The 21,967-nt window shown below is 39.0% G+C and overlaps 1 protein-coding gene across 1 annotated transcript; it reads left to right on the plus strand.

The window, feature by feature from the left end:
* Positions 1-8,920: 8,920 nt before the first annotated feature.
* Positions 8,921-21,693, plus strand: LOC116411030 (vomeronasal type-2 receptor 26-like). The gene is made up of 6 exons (XM_031902797.1): positions 8,921-9,132; positions 11,784-11,852; positions 12,377-12,581; positions 17,228-17,351; positions 20,369-21,260; positions 21,636-21,693. Exons 1-6 carry the CDS (start codon positions 8,921-8,923, stop codon positions 21,691-21,693), a joined length of 1,560 nt encoding a protein of 519 aa, XP_031758657.1.
* Positions 21,694-21,967: the final 274 nt, after the last annotated feature.

Below are 21,967 nucleotides of genomic sequence, written 5' to 3' on the forward strand. Positions count from 1 at the left end.
CAGAATAACATTATTCTCCATCAACTTGTATGTTTCATGTCATCATGAACATCATCGAAAACATTGAAAAAAATATATTCTTTTTTTAGATCAAGGACCAAGGGGTCACTGGGTTGGAAAGTCAGCAAGTCAGTTCCGCAGGGAACCCCAACAATCTCCTGAAATGGAAAAGAGAAGCTTTATTGTTGATGATAATGCAAGACAGTGTCTTGAAATGTAAGTGTTTATGCTGTATTTTCTGCTGATGCCAATGAGGCTGGTAATGATAACAATGCTAACCCCTCACAATGCCCACAACAAGCACTTCATAAACGTGAGGTCAAATCCACAAATACTACTGTTACCCCACAAATACTTGACCGTGAAAAAAAATCATTTCCATAACACTCTTATCAATTATCAAAAATCTCTCATGAAAAAAAATGCATGATGTCCATCTTGATCTGTGTATTGCCCCAACATGTTACTACAAGAGTCAGGGACGACAAGCCCCATATGAGGCAGCTCTGTTACAGATGCATGAGCAAGACTTAAAGGTCAAGGAACAGCATATTACTTTGTTGAAAAAAACAAAATGCAATTTTAGATAACGTAAGTAATTGTCAACAGGACTTGAACAAAAAGTTGCTAAGTGTTATAGATAGCAGTTGAGTAGCGCCAATATGCTCTTGTAGGAAAGATAGTGCAGATAGTTTAGCAAGCACTTCTTCAAGTACAACTCGCCAACTTTGCAAAAAAAATAATTTGCCATGTTTTGTTGATATGCTGAGGGGCAGATTTGTTTGAAGTGTTTAATTAGTGAGTGAGTGAGTTGCTCACTCTAAATTTGCAAGAAAAGAGTTATTTTTATGTTTTTTACAAACATTTTATATTTCTATTTTGCATGCCAAAATTTGGTATTAACCAACAATGTTACCAAACATTAGTCCCATGTGATTATAGTGCTATGTAAATAAAAATTTATATTTTGACTATTTATTGTAGGGGGGACTCCCCCGCTCCAAGGGACGTGAGCCATAGTGGATAAGATCCAGTTATGTTTTCATATACAGTACAACTATTTTCAAGTTAGCTGTTGCAGTTTTAATTACTTCATTATGAGCAGTTAGTGAATCATAGTTACTGTCAATGCAGAAATGTTACATATTGCCACTCACTACTGCTGAGCTCAATAAAATTAATGAGCATTTTTTAATTTTTTTATTTTTAAAGTGTGCAACTATTTTCACTCCAAATAAAAAGAGTACTGTTTCAGATGTTGTTTTGTGTTTGTTATTTATTCTAGTAAAGATTTTAGGTACTTACACGCAAAGTAATTGTTTACGATTTCTCCCTGTACTCCATTGCCTCTGTCATCTGCACTTTGTACACAATATATGGCATGAATTGGGTCATCTAGGTCCTCAGCCCCAAACCCAGGCAATCCATGCCAGTTAGCAAAATTGTGCAGCACAGCACATGCTACAACAATTTGGGCCACTTTACTGGGGCTGTACATCAGGCTTCCTCCTGACTTGTCCAGACATCCAAGGTGGCTTTTCACAACCCCAAAAGTTTGCTCAATTACAGACCGAGCTCTCACATGTGCTTTATTAAAAGCAGATTCAGCCCTTGTACGTGGCCTGGTTATTGCAGTCATTAGCCACCGATAACACTGGTAGCCAGTATCTCCTGAAATAAAATAAGTTGAAATAAGTTGATGAAGGCAAATAAGCTGCTTCCAGTCTCCCACTGTAAAAAGAGGGTCCGCGTGCAATGCATGTCACAGTGTGAGACTGATAGCTGACACTACAAGTAGCTGCTTTTAGTCTCCCACTGTGAAAAGAGGGCCCGCTTGCAATAGCAAACCATGCTCATGGCAGGCAGGCCCTGGTTTCACAGTGGGAGTCAGAAAGCATATGTAGGAAACTTCTGATAGACATGACACAAATACTAAATCTTTGCATATTGGGCATCAAATTGTTTAGTATACCTCTGGCATTCATATTTAGGGTGATATTTCATTGTGTGTAAGAAATTTTGTAAGATAAATGCAGCAAATTACAACAAATTTAAGCACTAACTTTAGGAAAGCTTTGCAGATTGGTACCTTGGTGTAGAAAGGCTTCTTTACCCATGTTGGATTCATCAGAATGTGAACTTTCCAAAAATATATGGTGTTCGTACGACACGTAATACTCAGTCATGCAGCTCTTTTTGCAAAAACTGCATTTAATTTGAGGTCTGTACATATTCCAGTACATACTTTGGTATATCTATGCATATTGGGCATCAAACTGTTCAGTAGACCTCTGGTGTTCCTATTTGGGGTGATTTGCCTTTGTATGTAAAACCTGTGCAAGATAAATGAGGTGAATTGCAATATATGTGGGTGATTTTCAGAAATGCTATCAAAACCATTTGGTAGTTTGGGGTAGAAAGAAATTTTGGATTTGTCTGAATGTATACTTTCCAAAAATATATGGTTTTCAGGGGCTACCCTACATTTCTGCAGCTTTTACCCTACATAAAACTGTCATGTGTTTATGAATTAGTTTAAGGTAAGCCATGAAATTAGTGTGCACAAGGTATATTTGGGGGTCTCTAAGTGCCATGTGCTTTGATAAACCTATGTACAGTGGACATCAAACTGTTCAGTAGACTTCTGGGGTTCATATTTAGGGTGATTAATATGGTTACCTAATGACCTGTAGAAAATAAAATGCTGCATAGTGGAAGTATTGAGGTGATTTTTGGAAATGTCATCAAAATTGTCAACATTAGGAAAGCTTTGCAGCTTGGTATTTTGGAGTAGAAAGACATGTATACCCATTTTGTATTCAGGGGAATGTGTACTTTCCAAAAATATATGGCCTTCAGGGGTGAGTGTACTTTTTTGTAGCCTAATCCCTCATAAAATGAGGTAAATGTGTTGATTTTCCAGGAGCTGAAATTACAGAAATGATAGATCATATAGGGTATGTTCCCATTGGGGCCCTTAAATGCCACATACTTAGATAAAATTATACATATTGGGCATCAAACTGTTCAGTTGACCCCTTGTGTTCAAATTTGGGGTGTTTTATTTTGGTACCTAATGATACGTGGGAGATAAGATGCTGCAAAGCGGAAGCTTTGAGGTGATTGTTGGAAATGTCATCAAAATTGCCAACTTTAGGAAAGCTTTGTGGCTTGGTACTTTGGAATAGAAAGACATGGGTACCCATTTTAAATTCACCGGAATGTGTACTTTCCAAAAATATATGGCTTTCTGGGGTGACTTTTTCTGGCGTACTTTTTTGTAGCTTTATCCCTCATAAAATGATGTAAATGTGTTGATTTTCCAGGAGCTGAAATGACAGAAATGGTAGAGCATATAGGGGTGTTTTCATTTTAGGGCCCCTACATTCCACACACTTAGATAAACCTATGTATATTGGGCATCAAACTGTTCAGGCATTCATATTTAGGATGTTTTATCTGGCTACCTTATGACCTGTAGAAGATAAGATGCTATAGACTGGAAGCGATTTTTCAAAAATTTCTATAATAACCAATAACTTTAGGAAAGCATAACAACTTGGTATTTTGGAGTAGACAGACAATTGTGCCTATTCTAGATTCCCCAGAATCTGTTCTTTCCAAAAATGTATAATTTCTGGGATAAACCTTCTGTTATTGGATGTTTAGGCCATGAAACCTAAAGTATGCAGCTTTCTGAAGCAGTGCTTTGGAAATTTTGTAGTGTACTGCTGGGAGTTTTTGACCTATACAAGTGAGAAATCTCCATAAAACTATATATGTTTGGTACTGGTGCGTTCAGGAAACATGGGACTTTCTAAATCAGTTTGTGCATAAAATAATTTTTGGTTCGCTTACATGTGTTTATATTATGGAAAATTTGATTTTTTTTTTCTTTAGACATTGAGAAGCCTATATCTTGTTACAGAATTGGAATTATCTTAAACCAGAGTTGGCGCTCTAGGGGAGGCTAAATATGGCCCATACACAGACTGACCTATAGCTAATGTGACACTTAGTGGATTCACTGCTGACGTAAAAAGTTAACCTCCCAACTACCTCTTGCCGTTCCCACTGACTCCCAGGGATACTGTACAAAAGTGTGGGTGGGGGTGCTTTTTTTTTTTACCCTAAAAGTTTAGTATTAGTAGTAAAAGTATTCATACGCGCACTTCTGTTAGGGGATCTGCAAACATTTGTGTTTGGGATCAGTTAGCTTAAAGGGGTAGTTCGCATTCGAATTCACTTTTATTTTTAATGGTTTTTCAGTTATTTAGCTTTTTGTTCAGCAGCTCTCCATTTGGTATTTCAGCAGCTATCTGGTTGCTAGGGTCTTATTTACCCTAGCAACCAGGTAGTGATTTAAACAAGAGATGGGAATATGAATAGTTAAGGGGCCTACTTGGAAAAATAAGTAATACAAAATTATAATAATAATAAAATTGTAGCCTCGCAGAGCAATATTTTTTGGCCCCATTTGAAATCTGTATAGAGGCAGAAGAGAAAGGCAAATTATTCAAAAAAATTAATTAGGAAGACCAATTGCAAAGTTGCTAGGAATAGGCCATTTTATAACATACTAAAGGTTAACTTAAAAGTGAACCACCCCTTTAGATGTGTTTATGTTAGTTTTATAGCAAGAAAGGCAGTGGGTACTGACTCCCCATTATATACAGTGAGACACAGTCCGTAGTTACAAAACCAGCACATTATATGCCATGAGGAGCAGTGGGTACTGATGGCAGATATTCAGGCCTGGCACTATAACACTGGCACTGATACACAACATTGGCCCCACTGTAACTTACTATAAATGAACAAAACAATGACAAAAAAAAAAAAAATAGTAAGTGCAAAAAACAACAACACATATATAAACACACAATGAGCTTTTTCAGAGGGAAAGAGTTAACTTACCCTCCATGTGTTAGGGTAGGGGATAGATTATAAATTAAACAATTTAATGTCAGCTAGTGATTCTTTAGAACTGTATAGTACCTGGGTATAGTGCCTGTGTATAGTACCTGGGTATAGTGCCTGGGTATAGTGCCTGGGTATAGTACCTGGGTATAGTACCTGTGTATAGTGCCTGGGTATAGTGCCTGGGTATAGTACCTGGGTATAGTACCTGTGTATAGTGCCTGGGTATAGTACCTGGGTATAGTGCCTGGGTATAGTGCCTGGGTATAGTGCCTGGGTATAGTACCTGGGTATAGTACCTGTGTATAGTGCCTGGGTATAGTACCTGGGTATAGTGCCTGGGTATAGTGCCTGGGTATAGTGCCTGGGTATAGTGCCTGGGTATAGTGCCTGTTATAGTGCCTGGGTATAGTACCTGGGTATAGTACCTGTGGGATGAAAACTGCAGCAAAAGTTGAGAGTTGGTTCTCAGGTAAAGTTACAGCTGTAGATTCATCTTTTCAGTCTTTATTTCTGTTTCCAGTTTGCAAAATCTCCCGATCCCTGTGTGCATCTGTGCTCTGATTGGTCAATTTTACTGTCTGTCAAGGAAGCTGTGCTCTGATTGGTGAATCCACAAGAAGAAAGATCCAATCGGAGCACAGCAAAAACGGGCTTGAGGGGAAAGTGCAGAAACGGAGTAAGGTTTTTGTTTTTTTTGCTACTTTTCCAGGGGGGGGCAAGTGCCCCCTCTTGCCCCCTTCTGTGGACGCCCATGCATTGAAGGGTTAAGATTTGTGGTTTGATTAAGGGGTGGTTCTGCCTGTAGTGGGGAGGTATATAAGTGAGTAGTAATCCCCATGCTCTTACATTCCATGATTAAGCGCAGGTGCGCGAAACGCGTTGGATTCTGTCACCTAGGAGGACCCGTAGTCTCTACTTCGGCTCACAGCTGTGACGTCAGCATTAGGGACCTTACGGCGCTGCGCCGTGTGTGTAAGCGGGTTCCTCCGACGGGGCGACCCTTTAGTAAGTTCCCGGCCGGGACCAAGGGTAATATTTGATTTTTTTGTAAAGCACGGGGGGACCCACTGCCTACTTTATATTTATTTTTACTTGGGTTAACTTTCAAGTGTTATCAGTGCGCACTATTTTTAGAATACTTAGCGGTACTAATAACTATATACGCTCCAGACTAGTGCGCTTACTAGAGAATCTAATCTCTTCCATTAGTTTCTCCCCTGATTGAGTTTTATTGGGGAAGCATCTTAAGGACCGATCGGCTTTTCACTGTGTGCCGGATTTGGCAAACAGATGCTGCTGGAGTTTTAATTACTGTGTAACTCAGGATAGGGCATATGTGCATTATCTATATATTATATATCTCCATTTTTATACAGATGCATTCTATTTATATACTCAATTTTTAATCTGATTGTGCTGACTTTATATTGATTCCCTAATTTTTTAACTATGTTATGAACTATTACGCTGGCTATTATTGACTTATCTTAGTTCTTCTAATAAATGTTGGTTTATCTGGTGCATTGATTTGATCTATCTGGATTTTTTATGAGGTATTATCATGTGTATATGATTTTATTGTAATTTCACTAATAAATATATATTATTTGAATTAATTCACACATTTTGGCAATTTGTTTTATGAGAGCGCCAACTCTGGTTTAAGATAAAGTTTTGATTTGGTTTGGGATTAGTTTGGAGGTAGGCAGCTGCTCATTACTAATTATTCACTTATTATTAACAATCATTCACTTATTTCACATTATTTGGTGAGGTAATCTACACAGCGGGTAATAATATTTAGGTAAGCGAGGATAAGGCTAATTAATTAACAGAATTGGAATTACACAAAAATTTGCACATATTTTGAAAGTTTAGGTTGTCCTGAAAAAAACAATATATTTTTTTTCTTGAGTAAACTAAAAGTCCCCCCGAGGAAAGGCCACTAAATTGAAAGAGTGCTAAAAGTTTAAAAATGGTCCGCTTGACCAAATTAGCTGGCAGTGAAAGGGTTAACCTACTAATTTCTTTGTTTTTTTTTCCCCCTTTTTTAGATTGCTACTCAGTGCTTTCAGTTGACCTCTTAATTAACACTTTAGGGTTTCCCAGAGAGTTGCCATGGAGATTTCTGCTGATGAATTATTGTGGACAATATCGGCAATCAAGGACTGTATCTGATTCTTATTTTGGTATTAATGCAATAAAGAATCATTGAGAGGCAGTGGTCTGAGAGATTAGAGATTAGAGTAGAGAAAGTGTAGAGATTAGAGAAAGAGTATTCTCTTTTTGGGGGGTTAAGTACATCCAATAGGAGCATTTCTGAGAATAGTTTTGTTTCTTTAAGGCCTTTGTATGACATGTTGCTCCTATTGGACAAAGAATCGATTAGTGGCTTAAAAGAAAGGTTAAGGTCACCTCCCAGTATCAAAAGCCCCTCCTAAACCTTAATGAAGTCTCTGATGTAGGAAAACTGGCCCGTATTTGGGACATAAGCATTGGCAATAGTAAATCTGCTAGTTTACATTTTATCAAGATGAACCACCCTTCTTTGTCTGTCGCTGTTTCTATATGTTTGAAAGGCAAATCTTTACGTATCATTTACTGGGTTATCACTTAGAAATATGTTGAGGTATAGCTTAGGATTCAAGGCAGGTACATGGTTCTCTTTAAAACTTCATTTTTAATGTAAAATATTCAATTCAAATTTTTTGCCATGATTTTCGTAAATGACTAAAGACCTTAGATTTGAGTTTTAGAAAATCAGCCACATAGGGGCAGATTTACCAACTCTTATCAGGACAATCCAATACCAAATACAAGCATTTCACTTCAAAGGCATAACAAACTCAGATCCTGCTGGGAATAATGTGCATCTCATTAATACCCATAAAGGATCACAAATCAGAATTTCATATGGCACTGAGACTCCATTTTGGTTTGTGACCCTTTATGGGCATTCATGAGATGCACATTTTTCCAGTCTGGATTTGAGTTCCTTATGTCTTTGAGTTGAAGTGCCTGTATTTGGCATTGGATTGTCCTGATAAGCCTAATCACCTTGACTAGTAATGGTGCTTGGGGGCCTACTGACACGGATACTTGGTGTGCATAATTGTGTAAGCCCACCAGTGATCTGTAGCAGGGTCTATTAGCTACCTGTTCCCCTATGCAAAGTCTCTGTAATAGGAGGGGGACGTGGCTTACAATATATTTTGAGGATGGGTGAGTGCAGTCTTTATCATATATATGATTAAGGACACTGCTCTTATGTTGATCTTGTACCTTTTCTGCCTTATTACCATACTCCCTCTGGTAGCGCCTATGATACCCTGTATTGCATTCACAATGGTGTATGTTTGCTGTGGTTGCTAGGCAACCAATTTTCGCCATGAAAAATGGGAGTTGTCATAGGCAAAGTCAACCCATATTCTCAAACTTGGAAACTGGGCTTCATTTATTTACATTTGGTGAGTTGTATGGCTCACTGGGTGCATTGGTGGAGGTCACACTGTACTTTTTTATATCACTTTATATATCTTTAATGCTACACTTTATATTTATACGGCACTACATATTATTTAATGATAAGTCTTCTACTGCGCTGCTGTGAATTTATTTATTTTATGGGAAAAGCTTTAGCCCAAATGTTAGCTGTAATGCTTTGATTGGGTATGCGACCCCCCCAGACAGAGAACATCTGAACTTGATAATATTAAAGGTTTTCAACCATATCATCAATCCAAATTCTATTAGTAGCCCCAATGCCAGTGGGGCTATAGAGCTGTGAATAGGCTCATGGAAAAAGTTCATCAACAAACAACAAACCTCAATGGAGCACATTTTGTGTCCAAAAAAGAAAAGTAGTAATTATCATGATTGGCTGGATTTAAAAATACAGTTCAGGTTGTAAAAAACAATCAGAGCAGGAAGGATAAATATCTGTGATGTTCCCTGTTTGTGATTCATTTCCACCTTGCGTGCCCACGAGAGACGTATCATGTTCCTTATGGTTATTCTCCTGCATATACTGCCGGTGGTGTCTCAAACTGATCCCCTTCCTGGAGCCGGATGTGCCCTACAGGCTCACAGCTACTCAACAAACTACAAAGCTGGAGACTTGATTATTGGTGCCTTTATCCAGTTACATGAAGCTTATTTGAGGCCTATACATTTATTTAACGTCCATCCAGAAAGAGTTTCATGTGCAACGTAAGTACATTTTCCCCTAAATGTAAGTACAGTAATATCCCTGTTATATACAGTCACGTACAAGATGCAGTCTCAGCTGATTTCTCTATGTACTATTATTGTCTACTAACTGTTATATACTAGTTATATGTTTCTATTTACCAATACATTTTACAGTTTGTGTTCTTCAGGATTCTGTATCTCAATTTGTCCAAAGATTGCCAAAATTTAAAAATCTGTAGTAAAATATTGTGTGTGTTTTGGAAAGGGGAGAAGGTAACATTGAGCTGATTCAATTGCCTTGGTAGAAATGTATGTAGCATGTTTTCTTAATGTCACAAAAATAATAATAATAATATTGTTTTGGTCCTAAAAATTGTCGTGCTACTGGAAAGATCGAATTTGATGAGAAACGGTGAATGAAAAGGTGAATTATTGCTGCCTTTGTTTTATATTATTTTATACATAATTATATTTTTGTAAACAATAACTCTTGGAGTAAATATGATTGAATTCACTAAATCTGCCTTGTTATAAATCTCAATGATTTTTATCTCCCCGCTGAATTTGACACTAATCTGACAATAAAAGATTGCCTATAATATTATAATATTTTTTCCTTCTGGCAACTTTTTTAAAATCCCATTTTAATGATGTCACACAGGCCATTTTTCCGATATTACCGCCATTACTTGGCCTTCATGTTTGCGATTGATGAGATAAATAAGAACCCACAGATTTTACCGAATATTTCACTGGGTTACCAAATATATGACTCCTGCGGAGCAGAAGTTAGGGCTGGTTCCGGCACCCTGGGCATCATGTCTGGAACCCAACGTACAATTCCTAATTATAACTGTTGGAACAATGGAAAGCTGCTGGGCTTTTTGGGAGACTTTTCCACCAGTACAACGTATGTCATTGCCCAGATTGTAAGACTTTTTAAATACCCCCAGGTATTATTATTATTTCATGTATAACATACAGCTAATGTTAATACTAACAGTGATATTCTCTTCTCTCTACTTACCGCTCCAGCTCTTAAGACAATGATACAACGGTAATTGCCATTATCTGAATTTATTTATTCACCATTTATTCATTATTCAGTCATTATTAAATAATTCAAAAAGGAAATACACCATTTGTATCAGATATTTGTGCCAGTATGGTGAGCCATAGCAATACAAATACCTTGTGTCATTGTCCTTCAGCTGAAAAATGTTTGCATCCATCTCTAGTCTTTAAAATATGGGTGAATAATTAAGTCTGCCCATGATCTTTTCAAGACTAAAGATGGATAAACCTGCTGACACTCACCCCAAATCTCCCCCTAACTGGCCTTCAGGCTGGGCCCCCTTAGCCCATAACAAGGTTACAGATATATAGAAACATTGGGGTAACAGTCACCCTGCTATAGTTCCAGGGGTACCCAGGGCACAAATAAGCACTCACCCCAAATCTCCCCCTAACTGGCCTTCAGGCTGGGCCCCCTTAGCCCATAACAAGGTTACAGATATATAGAAACATTGGGGTAACAGTCACCCTGCTATAGTTCCAGGGGTACCCAGGGCACAAATAAGCACTCACCCCAAATCCCCCCTAACTGGCCTTCAGGCTGGGCCCCCTTAGCCCATATAAAAGGTTACAGATATATAGAAACATTGGGGTAACAGTCACCCTGCTATAGTTCAAGGGGTACCCAGGGCACGAATAAGCACTCACCCCAAATCCCCCCTAACTGGCCTTCAGGCTGGGCCCCCTTAGCCCATAACAAGGTTACAGATATATAGAAACATTGGGGTAACAGTCACCCCGCTATAGTTCCAGGGGTACCCAGGGCACAAATAAGCACTCACCCCAAATCCCCCCCTAACTGGCCTTCAGGCTGGGCCCCCTTAGCCCATAACAAGGTTACAGATATATAGAAACATTGGGGTAACAGTCACCCCGCTATAGTTCCAGGGGTACCCAGGGCACAAATAAGCACTCACCCCAAATCCCCCCCTAACTGGCCTTCAGGCTGGGCCCCCTTAGCCCATAACAAGGTTACAGATATATAGAAACATTGGGGTAACAGTCACCCCGCTATAGTTCCAGGGGTACCCAGGGCACACTTCAGGCTGGGCTCACTTAGCCTGTAATATAGCCTGTAACAGATATAGTTATCCTGCTATTGCCAACATCCACTTATTTTGAAACTATTTTGGAATCTTTTCTGTAATTGTTATTTTTTTAAAGATCAGTTACGGCTCTACAGATCCCATTTTCAGTGACAGAACCCAGTTCCCATCATTCTACAGAACTATCCCCAATGAGGAGGCAGAAATTGATGGGATTGTGCAGATACTGAAGCACTTTGGCTGGAAATGGGTCGGACTCATTATATCCAATGATGACACAGGGTACAGAGCCCGGGAAAGGATAAGTAAAGGGCTTTCTGATATTGGGGGCTGTTTGGCTTTTTATATTTTAATTAATGACACATTTTGTTTGGATGACTTTTATGAAAATACAGTTATTGAAACAATTGAAAGAACCAGCGCTAACGTGATTGTTTTGTTTATTAGCACTAAATACACTTTTGCCTTTTTTAATCTATTTTCATTCAATCAAATGCCAAGGAAAGTCTGGATCACATCATCCTTTTTCCCAAATACTTTTTATTTTAGAAAAAAGAAGATTGAAACCACATTTAATGGCTCTCTGTCGGTGCTGATCCAGGAAGGAGAGATCCCCGGGTTTGAAGAATTTTTTTCTACATTTTCTCCTAACGAAAATCCCAAAAATGAATTAACACAAACTACATGGGAGGGATTGTTTCATTGTTATTTCCTGGATAACCCCAGCTTGATAAGGACTGTCCTAGGTGCAAAAGTTATAGACTGCACAGGGAACGAGACTATGAGTGAGGCAGATGTATCAGTGTATGGGGATCACAATTACAGAGTCACTTATAGAGTTTACACTGCAGTCTATGCACTGGCGCGCGCCCTGCACAATCTCTACTCTGCTCAGCCACCGGCCAATCACTGGGACAAACTACAAAGTCTCAAAAATAAAGTAAAACCCTGGCAGGTAGGTTTATAGTACTGTTTTGTTTTTTAAATAATGATTAGTGATGAGCGAATTTTTTCAGCAGGCATGGATTCGCCCATGTAAAAAATTTGTAGCACATAAAAAAGTCGCCTATTGACTTCAATGAGTTTTGCATTTTTTTGTTTGTCATTTCGTGAATTTTTCAGCAGTTTTGCAAAATTTTTAGGCCAAATGAAACGGGACAGATACACTCACCACTACTGATGATCCAAAAGAAAGCTCAGCTGTGTTCTTACCTATCCAAGAATGAAACTAAGCAGAACCAGCTTGGAATTGCGTTCTCCTTTGTAGCTGAATTGCAAGGGGCGGCCGGGTACAATCTCTGTCCAACCAGCCCACTGGCTGAGAAGATGGAGATTGTACAAGAGGCCGTACATGACATGGTCACTTTCTATTGTCCCAATTGTTTTTGAAAAGTGCACTAATGATTGGAGTGGCAATAAGTGAAGAGGAGTGCTCTGGCTGACATGGTAGAGGTAGATCAGCACATTCAATTTTTAAATCTACTCAGTCCCTAAAGCAGTGATCCCCAACCAGTGGCTCATGAGCAACATGTTGCTCACCACCCCTTTAATGTTGCTCCCTGTAGTCTCGAAGCAGGTCTTCATTCTTGAACTTCTAACTTGGAGGCAAGTTTTGGAGGCATAAAGACCATGGGTACTGCCAAACAGAGCCTCCTGTGGTCTTCCAGTCCATATAGGGTCTACAAAATAATCAATTAAAGCCTTTTTTTTGTTTTTTTTATATTTAAATGTTACTCATGAGTTCAAAAAGTTTGGGGACCCCAACCCTAAAGCAATCGATATTTATAAAACCTGTATATGCACCAAACATGTGTTTGTAGTAGTTTTACATGGTTTTATCTGTGCCTATAAGGCCGGCTACAGAGGTAATGTCTGCAATGTGTTCCTTTATGGGCTTCACTGAAACAAAACTATGTACTGCAGGTCTTCAAAGCATTTGTATATTTACAGGTGTAAAGGTTCCGTTCCAACTCACCCATTGAATTGTTAGTTTTTGCATTTCTTTTGAAATCTAGATAAACATTGGGGTGATTGGGTAAGATCTGTAAGGATATAGGTTGGGAAGTAAATAGTGATGACCCTTAAGGTTTGCATTTATTTCTTTAAGGCATTTGGCACTACAGACTAGGCTAGTGTAAGGGTATAAGGTTAAGAGGTTTTTTTTTACTTAAAATCCCATTAATAGTTAACTACAGCTATGGGCTGGGATTCTTTACAGTTTAAAAGGGTGGAATTCCTCCATCTATTGGTGAGGCATGCATTGGGGTTACTTGGAGTTTCTTAGTAGCCAGAAGTAGCCTGAGGCAGGAGGCCTCAGATGGAGAAGAAAATTGGAAAAGTAGGAGTAACAACTACTCTAGGAGTGAGAGCCAGACAGAGCGTAGCTAGTAGAGCAGCCAGATGCTCCAACAAGGAGCAAGTGTTAAGTACCATACTGTAGACATCAACTTAGAGCATTGGGGTCAAGTGGATAGGACAAGGGATAGAGAGATCTTTTAGTAGCACCATTGTAACATGGGCTGGCATTGTTTACAGTTTAAAAGGGTGGTATTCCTCCATCTATTGGTGAGGCATGCCTTGGGGTTACTGAGAGTTTTTTTTTTAGTAGCCAGGAATGTATGGTGGTTCCTTAAGCCATAACAGGAAAAACTTCAAGGTTCTGTCTCTCTCTAGATCCCACTTGGGTGGTTCTTTACAGCCTAAGGCAGGAGGCCACAGATGGAGAAGAAAATTGGAAAAGTAGGAGTAACAACTCCTCTAGGAGTGAGAGCCAGACAGAGTGTAGATAGTAGAGAAGCCAGATGCTCCAACAAGGAGAAAGTGTTACGTAAGCATCAACTTAGAGCATTGGGGTCAAGTGGATAGGACAAGGGATAGAGAGATCTTTTAGTAGCACCACTGTAACATCGAAGGGGCATATTTATTATGCTGTGTAAAAAACGGTGAGAAAATGCGCCACACATCGCCAGGCTTCGCCGTGTAAAAACAGCGTAAAACCGGCATAAAATTGGCGTAATTTTTACACATTTTTTCTTCCTCCGGAACTTATGGAAAATAACGGCGTAATATCTGGCGTAATATCCGGCGTTCAGATGGCGATCTTTTCCATTTATTTTATACAGCTTTTTACGGTGAATTAGTTATACACAGCATAATAAATATGCCCCTAAGAGTCTATTGATAAGAGTCTGTTATGTAGATCTAACAAATAAACAGTACATTTTGTTTTACCAACCACTGGTGCCCAAGTTGTTACATGATCTATGAAGTGTGTCGGAATCCCTTCCTCCAACCCTACAGTAAAGGCCCAACTGATAGCAGTAGTTGGGTGTAACCCATGCTCTACTGGGACTTGTAGGGAGTTACTCAATAGGCCTGTTAACAACACTTTATTGAGAAGTAAATAAATGTCCCAAGCAGTTGAAGTAGCCCAACATTTTACAGTAGCCCCATCATTTACAGTATTTTTATTCGCTGCAAATCCATGCCTGGCGAACAAAATTTGCACATCACTATTCTTTGTTAGTGATGAGTGTATCTGTCTTGTTTCGTTTCATCCGGAAAATTCACAAAACAACCAAAAATTGGCAAATTGCAGCTACAGCGCCATTTTTTTATGCGACTGCAAACTTTTTGCTGCAACTGTGATGAATTTAATGCAACCGCAACTTTTTTCCTCACTCAGCAAAATTTATTTGCGCCAATTTTTGCACCCATTTCCCGAACAAATCTACCAATGGCAAAATGCTGAATTTCACAACGAAACCATGCCTGGCAAAACATTTGCTTATGATTAATTATATAGCGATTTGGGGGAGTATCAAGCATAGTAGCAAATTCATATTCGTGTATTGCATAAAATCTGACCTTACTCCTGTGGATTTGTTTTTTCAGACCCCTGTGCCCTTCAGCCTTTATCAGAAACATCCAATCAATAAAAGAATGTTCATGGATACTTATGTCTGTGTGTATCCATTACCTAACGAGCTGAATTATACATGCACGTCCAGTTAAGGCAGATAATATCCGTGACAAAATGATCATAAAGTAATTATTCTTTCTTATTAGCTTCATTTTAGTTCTTTCTTTCCAGCTGAATGCCTCGGTTCGGAATGTAAGTTTTATAACCAATGGTGGCACCCACTTCGCTCAGTCCAATATGGAGACCCACCAGCCAGGTTTGACATTATAAAGTGGATTTTCTTACCGAACAAGTATATGTTAAAAACTAAAATTGGAAATTTCTATGCATCAAAACGGGACACATTTTTACATCAACAGCAGCGATGATTTGTTTGGTCCACATTCAAAAATGGTAAGAGAAACTCCTCTGGACTTATAATATGCCTATATGTTACAATAGGGGGCACTTTATTCACTATTATATTATGAAGGAACCCCTCGGGGACTTATAATATCCCTATATGTTACAATAGGGGGCACTTTATTCCCTATATATTATAAGGAACTCTCGGTGGGCTTATATATCCCTATATGTTACAATAGGGGCACTTTATTCACTATATATTATAAGGAACTCCTCGGGGTACTTATAATATCCCTATATGTTACAATAGGAGGCACTTTATTCACTATATATTATAAGGAACTCCTCGGGACTTATAATCCCTATATGTTACAATAGGGGGCACTTTATTCACTATATATTATAAGGAACTCCTCGGGGGTTTATAATATCCCTATATGTTACAATAGGGGGCACTTTATTTACTATATATTATAAGGAACCCCTCGGGGGCTTATAATATCCCTATATGTTACAATAGGGGGCACTTTATTCACTATATATTATAAGGAACTCCTCGGGGGCTTATAATATCCCTATATGTTACAATAGGGGGCACTTTATTCACTATATATTATAAGGAACTCCTCGGGGACTTATAATATCCCTATATTTTACAATGGGGGGTACTTCATTCACTTTATAATACAAAAAGTCATGGATATTCTGTAAATGATATTCTTATAAATTTTGCTTAGTGATGTCATCAGTTATAATTGGTGCATAGTGTAATGTAATTTCTGTCACATGACTTATAAACTGGTGTATTATAATGAATAAAGAAATATGAGGATATTAGGAGTCACCTTGCCGTCCCTTGACCTGTATAAAAGCCTTCAAGCCAAATTAAGTCCTTATATTTTAACATAAGTTAGCGAGGTAGTGGGTAGGTCACATTCACTGGAACTCATTGTAGATGGTGAGAGATAGCAGTAGACCAGTTAGCTTAGCAGCAGGAGAAAGTAAAGGGTACCCCAGTGGTACCTCATAAGTCAGGGCCACAGTGATAGTGACTTGAAAGGATTAGATACAAGAGGTGTGTGTTTCATTCTAGGCCAGGCACCTGTGTGCCAAATGGATTCCTGAGTCAAGGAAAAGGTGGGAACTAAGTAGAAGAAAAACACCTTGTGAAGCCAAGTACTGCTTCTCTGTTCATAATACAGCACTTTATTTGCTTTAGTAGCCACAGAATGACACTGCCTGGAATTAGACAACTTGTTATCTACACAAACCCCTAGATCCTTCTCCATTAAGGATACCCCCAACACACTCCCATTTAGTGTATAACTTGCATTTCTATTATTTCTACCAAAGGGCAAAACTTTGCACTTTATTAACAATGAACCTCATTTCCCAGTTTGCTGAACAGTTTTCCAATTTTGTCAAATCGCTCTGCAAAGCGGCAGCATCCTGCATGGAACTTATAGTTTTGCACAATTTTGTGTCATCAGCAAAAATAGAAACAGTACTCTCTATGCCCCCCTCCAGGTCATTAATAAACTAGTTAAAAAGCAAAGGCCCAAGGACTGACCCCTGTGGTACCCACTAACCACACTGGCCCAATTAGAAAATGTTCCAATATATATATTGTATTTTGACAAGGACCCACAATTTACTGTGGAAACTTGATTTGGTTTTCAGTGTTCCTTATAGTCCAAGATTTAATATTTTTATTGTACAAATGCAGATCCCACAGTCTCTGTGCAATGAGCCCTGTGCCCCAGGATACAGGAAAGCTAAAATAGAAGGGAAGCCATCTTGTTGCTATGACTGTGCCAAGTGTGCAGATGGGGAAATGTCCAACACAACCGGTAAGCAAAATAATAGCTGAACAAGTCAACAGTGAAAATATATCAACTACATATTAGGTCAAATATATGAAATACATATTGGGCTTGGAAAGCAAATAGAAAAGGGGAGTTCACAATGGGGAGAAAAAAGAGCCGAAAACAAAACAGAAGAAATATTTAAAAGTGAAGGGGAATAAATAAAGCAGAAAGCTTCATATGAAGGAGAATTAAAGTCAGAGTCAGTGTAAAACATTCAAAGAAGAGGCAGTTCACTTCCTTATCTTCTGAGCAGAGCTCTCTCTGTTAGTGATGAGCAAATCTGTCCTGTTTTCGCTTCGCTTCCCGTTTTGCTTCACTTTCGCATCGCAAAATTGGGTGGGAAGCAAGGAGTTGTTGTGACTCATAGACATATATATAGAAATCCAGGCTGTGATACTGAGCTGCAGCTACTGCAACTCATTAGAGCAACCAGTGGCTCGTGAGCAACATGAAATTTTGAATTTCTGACTTGGAGGCATGTTTTGGAGGCATAAAGGCCATGTGTACTGCTAAACAGAGCCTCTAGTCAACCAGGCCACATTGGGCTACTAATTAACCAATCTGAGTCCTTATTGGTCACCTACTAGGAAAGTTGTTGTACTTGTGTTGCTCCCCAGCCTTTTTTTGATTGAAATGTTGCTCATGAGTAATAATGGTTGGGGATCCCTGCATTAGAGTATACAGAGAGCTGTAGTTGGGGTATACAGAGAGGGAGGTCGAGCTTAGTCAGAGAGTCAGAATAGGGCAAAGCCAGCATTGCATGGTATTTCTATAGATATAGTTACTTGATTAAGCAGCCTGTAGTTGGATTCTTACCTTTTACTGAGCTTTATTGAGTCATGGACTTCAGCTTTTGCTCAGAGGACCATCTGCTGCTACTGTGGACAGAACCTACATATAGTATAATCCTCTGTTATTATGTCTAGTAGGTGTCCAGATACTAATGGGTACTTAGAAAAAAAAAGAGCCTGCTGTTTGTAGCTTGGTTGGGATGTAGCAGACGGATAGTGAGGCAGGTGCTTGACGGGTATGGGTCCCCAAGAAGTGGTGACAATTGGCTGCCTGGTTACACTTTCCCACCCAACCCCTAGCGTTTGGGTGGCTGGCATGTCAGGTAGCTCAGAAAGGCAGATGGTGGCTGATTATTGGCAAGCATTTCCTCTGCAAAAAGATTTGTATAAAAATGTCTCTTGCAGCTTCATGGCACTCAGCTTGCAATTGTGAAGTAGATGTAATTTCAAATATATAAAAATTAGCAACCCCCGAGATTATATCATACAGGCCTGCTTTTTGTAGCTTCCCTTTGCACGGGGGGTAGAGGTAGGTTTATTATATCTATATATTTAAGCTGATCACTAAGCTCCCTGGCTCAATGCTAGCCTTTAATTTATAGAGCTTAGTTTTGATATTCTGGGCAAAAAGCAGCTCCCCATTGTCAATATATTATTTGATGATCACCTGGGGGGTGAGGGCAATCAAGGAGTAGGGGTACAAGCAAGCGAGAAACTAATAGCCCCCATTCATGACAAGGTTATCAGTTATTTATTTCTGTAGCTAGTTGTCACTACAGTGACCATAATATCAAAGCCTGAGAAAAGGTGGTTGGTTGACCTTTTCCCTGAGCTGGGCCCTTGTGAGCTGGGCTTGCGTGGTTGGAGGAAGGTCTCTACACAAAGGGATGGGCTGTGGAAGCAGCATAGCAGAGTGGGCAGTTGGCCTTTGCTTGGAGCTGGGGTCTTTGAGCTGGGTCTCCACATGCTTGGAAGGGCTGCTATGGAAGCAGCATAGTAGAGTGGCAAGTTGTCACTACAGTGCCCATAATATCAAAGCCTAAGAAAAAGTGGTTGGTTGACCTTACTCTCTGAACTACTGTAAGTATGTACAGCTGGAGGGAGATCTCCACAGAGTGGATTGGCAGTTACTAGTGCAGCATGGTAAGTGGTCAGTTGATCTTACCCTCTGAGCTAGGTGTGTACAGCTGGCTGGGCTGGTTGGTTGGTGGTTGGTTGACTTTGCTCCATTGTTATTAAAAGAAGTGCTTTGATATCCAGGATGGAATCAAATTGCACATTTTGGCAAAATTGGCACATTATTTTTATTATTCACTCATCTGGCAACAATTCTCTAAGCAAGGAAACTAAAGTGAGTGTAAGAGGAGAGAAACACTGGCAAGTATTTGTAAATACAGGTATGGGATCCTTATCCAGAAACCTCATTATCCCAAAGCTCTGGACTGTGGAAAGGGCATCTCTCATACACTCCTTTTTATAATCAAATAATTCAATGTTTTTACATTTTTACTTTTAATCTGTAAAAATTAAACTGTACCTGTACTTGATCCGACTAAAATATAATTACCCCTTATTGGGGGCAGAACAACCCTATTGGTTTATTTAATGGTTAAATGATTTTCTTTTCTCTGTAATATAAAACAGTACCTGTACTTGATCCCAACTAAGATATAATTACCCCTTATTGGGGCAGAACAGCCCTATTGGGTTTATTTAATGGTTAAATGATTCCCTTTTCTCTGTAATAATAAAACAGTACCTGTAATTGATCCCAACTAAGATATAATTACCCCTTATTGGGGGCAGAACAGCCCTATTGGGTTTATTTAATGGTTAAATGATTCCCTTTTCTCTGTAATAATAAAACAGTACCTGTACTTGATCCCAACTAAGATATAATTACCCCTTATTGGGGCAGAACAGCCCTATTGGGTTTATTTAATGGTTAAATGATTCCCTTTTCTCTGTAATAATAAAACAGTACCTGTAATTGATCCCAACTAAGATATAATTATTTCTTATTGGAGGCAGACAAATCCTATTGGGTTTATTTAATGTCTAAACCCCCAGGTCCCTAGCAGTCTGGATAACAGGCCTCATACTTTTATTTATAACACAACTGAATAATATCCCTGTGCCTTTCAATGTTTGAACCAAGTTTTTTGAAGTAACAAATATATCAGTTACATGAATATTTTATTTTTTTAGATGCTTTGATCTGCTTGAAATGCCCTGCATATCAGATGCCGGATAGAAAAAGAACTGCCTGCATCCCAAAAGCTACAAACTATCTTTCCTATATAGATACCCTGGGGACCAGTTTAACTGCCATTGCCTTCATCCTCTTCATCACAGCTTCTGTAGTTTTGGGAATCTTTGTGAAATATTGGGAGACTCCTATAGTGAGAGCCAATAACCAAAATCTCAGCTGTCTCCTCCTCATCTCTCTCATGTTGTGTTTCCTCTGCACTTTATTATTCATTGGGCGCCCAACTCAGATATGTTGTCTCCTCCGACAAGTGACATTTGGGATTGTATTTACTATTTCTGTTTCTTCTGTGTTGGCTAAAACTCTCACAGTTATTATTGCCTTCAATGCCACAAAGCCTGGGAGCAAGCTGAAGAAGTATGTAGGAACCCAACTGGCCATTGTATTAGTCATTGTATGTTCTTTTGGAGAGATGTTAATCTCGACTGTGTGGATGGCCTCCAATCCCCCATTCCTGGAAGCTGATATGTTTTCTGAAATGGACACAATTGTTTTGCTTTGTAATGAAGGATCAGTCACTTTCTTCTTCTGTATAATTGGATATATAGGGACGTTGGCCCTACTGAGTTTCATTGCTGCATTTCTAGCCAAGGATTTCCCTGACCGATTTAATGAGGCTAAAAACATCACTTTCAGTATGTTGGGGTTCTGTAGCGTGTGGGGGGCATTTGTCCCTGCATACCTGAGCAGTAAGGGCAGTAGAATGGTGGCAGTTGAGATATTTGCCATCTTAGCCTCCAGTGCTGGGTTATTGGGCTGTATATTTGCCCCTAAATGTTACATTATTTATCTTAGACCTGAACTGAATTCAAGAAAAACCACTATCAGAAAATAATAAAGCTTATTAACACCTTATCAATCTGCCGATATACAGTTCTACAGTTCTCACCAAATAATGTTAATTTCAATAAAATGTGTTCAAAACTATTTGCAACTTAAAAATAAATGAAGGCTAATAGTTTAATAGATTTTTGGAGTTGGCAACATTTTGGCCAAATGCCATTCTTTCCAATTTATTTAAATTTACAAAACCATAAAACATTTCCCTAACCTAACTGTGATTAATAAATGGCATGGGAATTGTATATTCTGTCTCTGTGGGGCTTATTTACTAACATAGCTATGAAATTGTACCAGGTTTGATATCCATAGCTAGATTTTTTTTCGCCGCAAAATTCCGTCATTTAGTCGTCGGCAAAGTTTTTCTGCTACAAAAAAATTACAAGAAAAAAACACCAAATTCACCTCAATGTATTTGGAATAAGAAATAAGTAGAGTGTGTAAAACAAAAGTAGCGCGGTAGGAGTGAGAAAAGACACAGTATTTGGAGTGAGAAAAAAGTTGTGTGGGGTCCATTTCAGAAATTTTTCGCACCAACCAACACCTGGGGTTAAACTGTACCTTGAAGGTAATAGCACCAGGGCAAGATTTGACAGTTGAGCATCCCTAGGCCACTCGCATCCCTGCTGCCCACCTGCATGTGCTTGCAATAGCACCCCAAGCCCCGCCCCCCTGCACACTCACTTTCCCACACTCGT

This window comes from Xenopus tropicalis, chromosome 5, assembly GCF_000004195.4.
Source record: "Xenopus tropicalis strain Nigerian chromosome 5, UCB_Xtro_10.0, whole genome shotgun sequence".
Classification (NCBI taxonomy): domain Eukaryota; kingdom Metazoa; phylum Chordata; class Amphibia; order Anura; family Pipidae; genus Xenopus; species Xenopus tropicalis.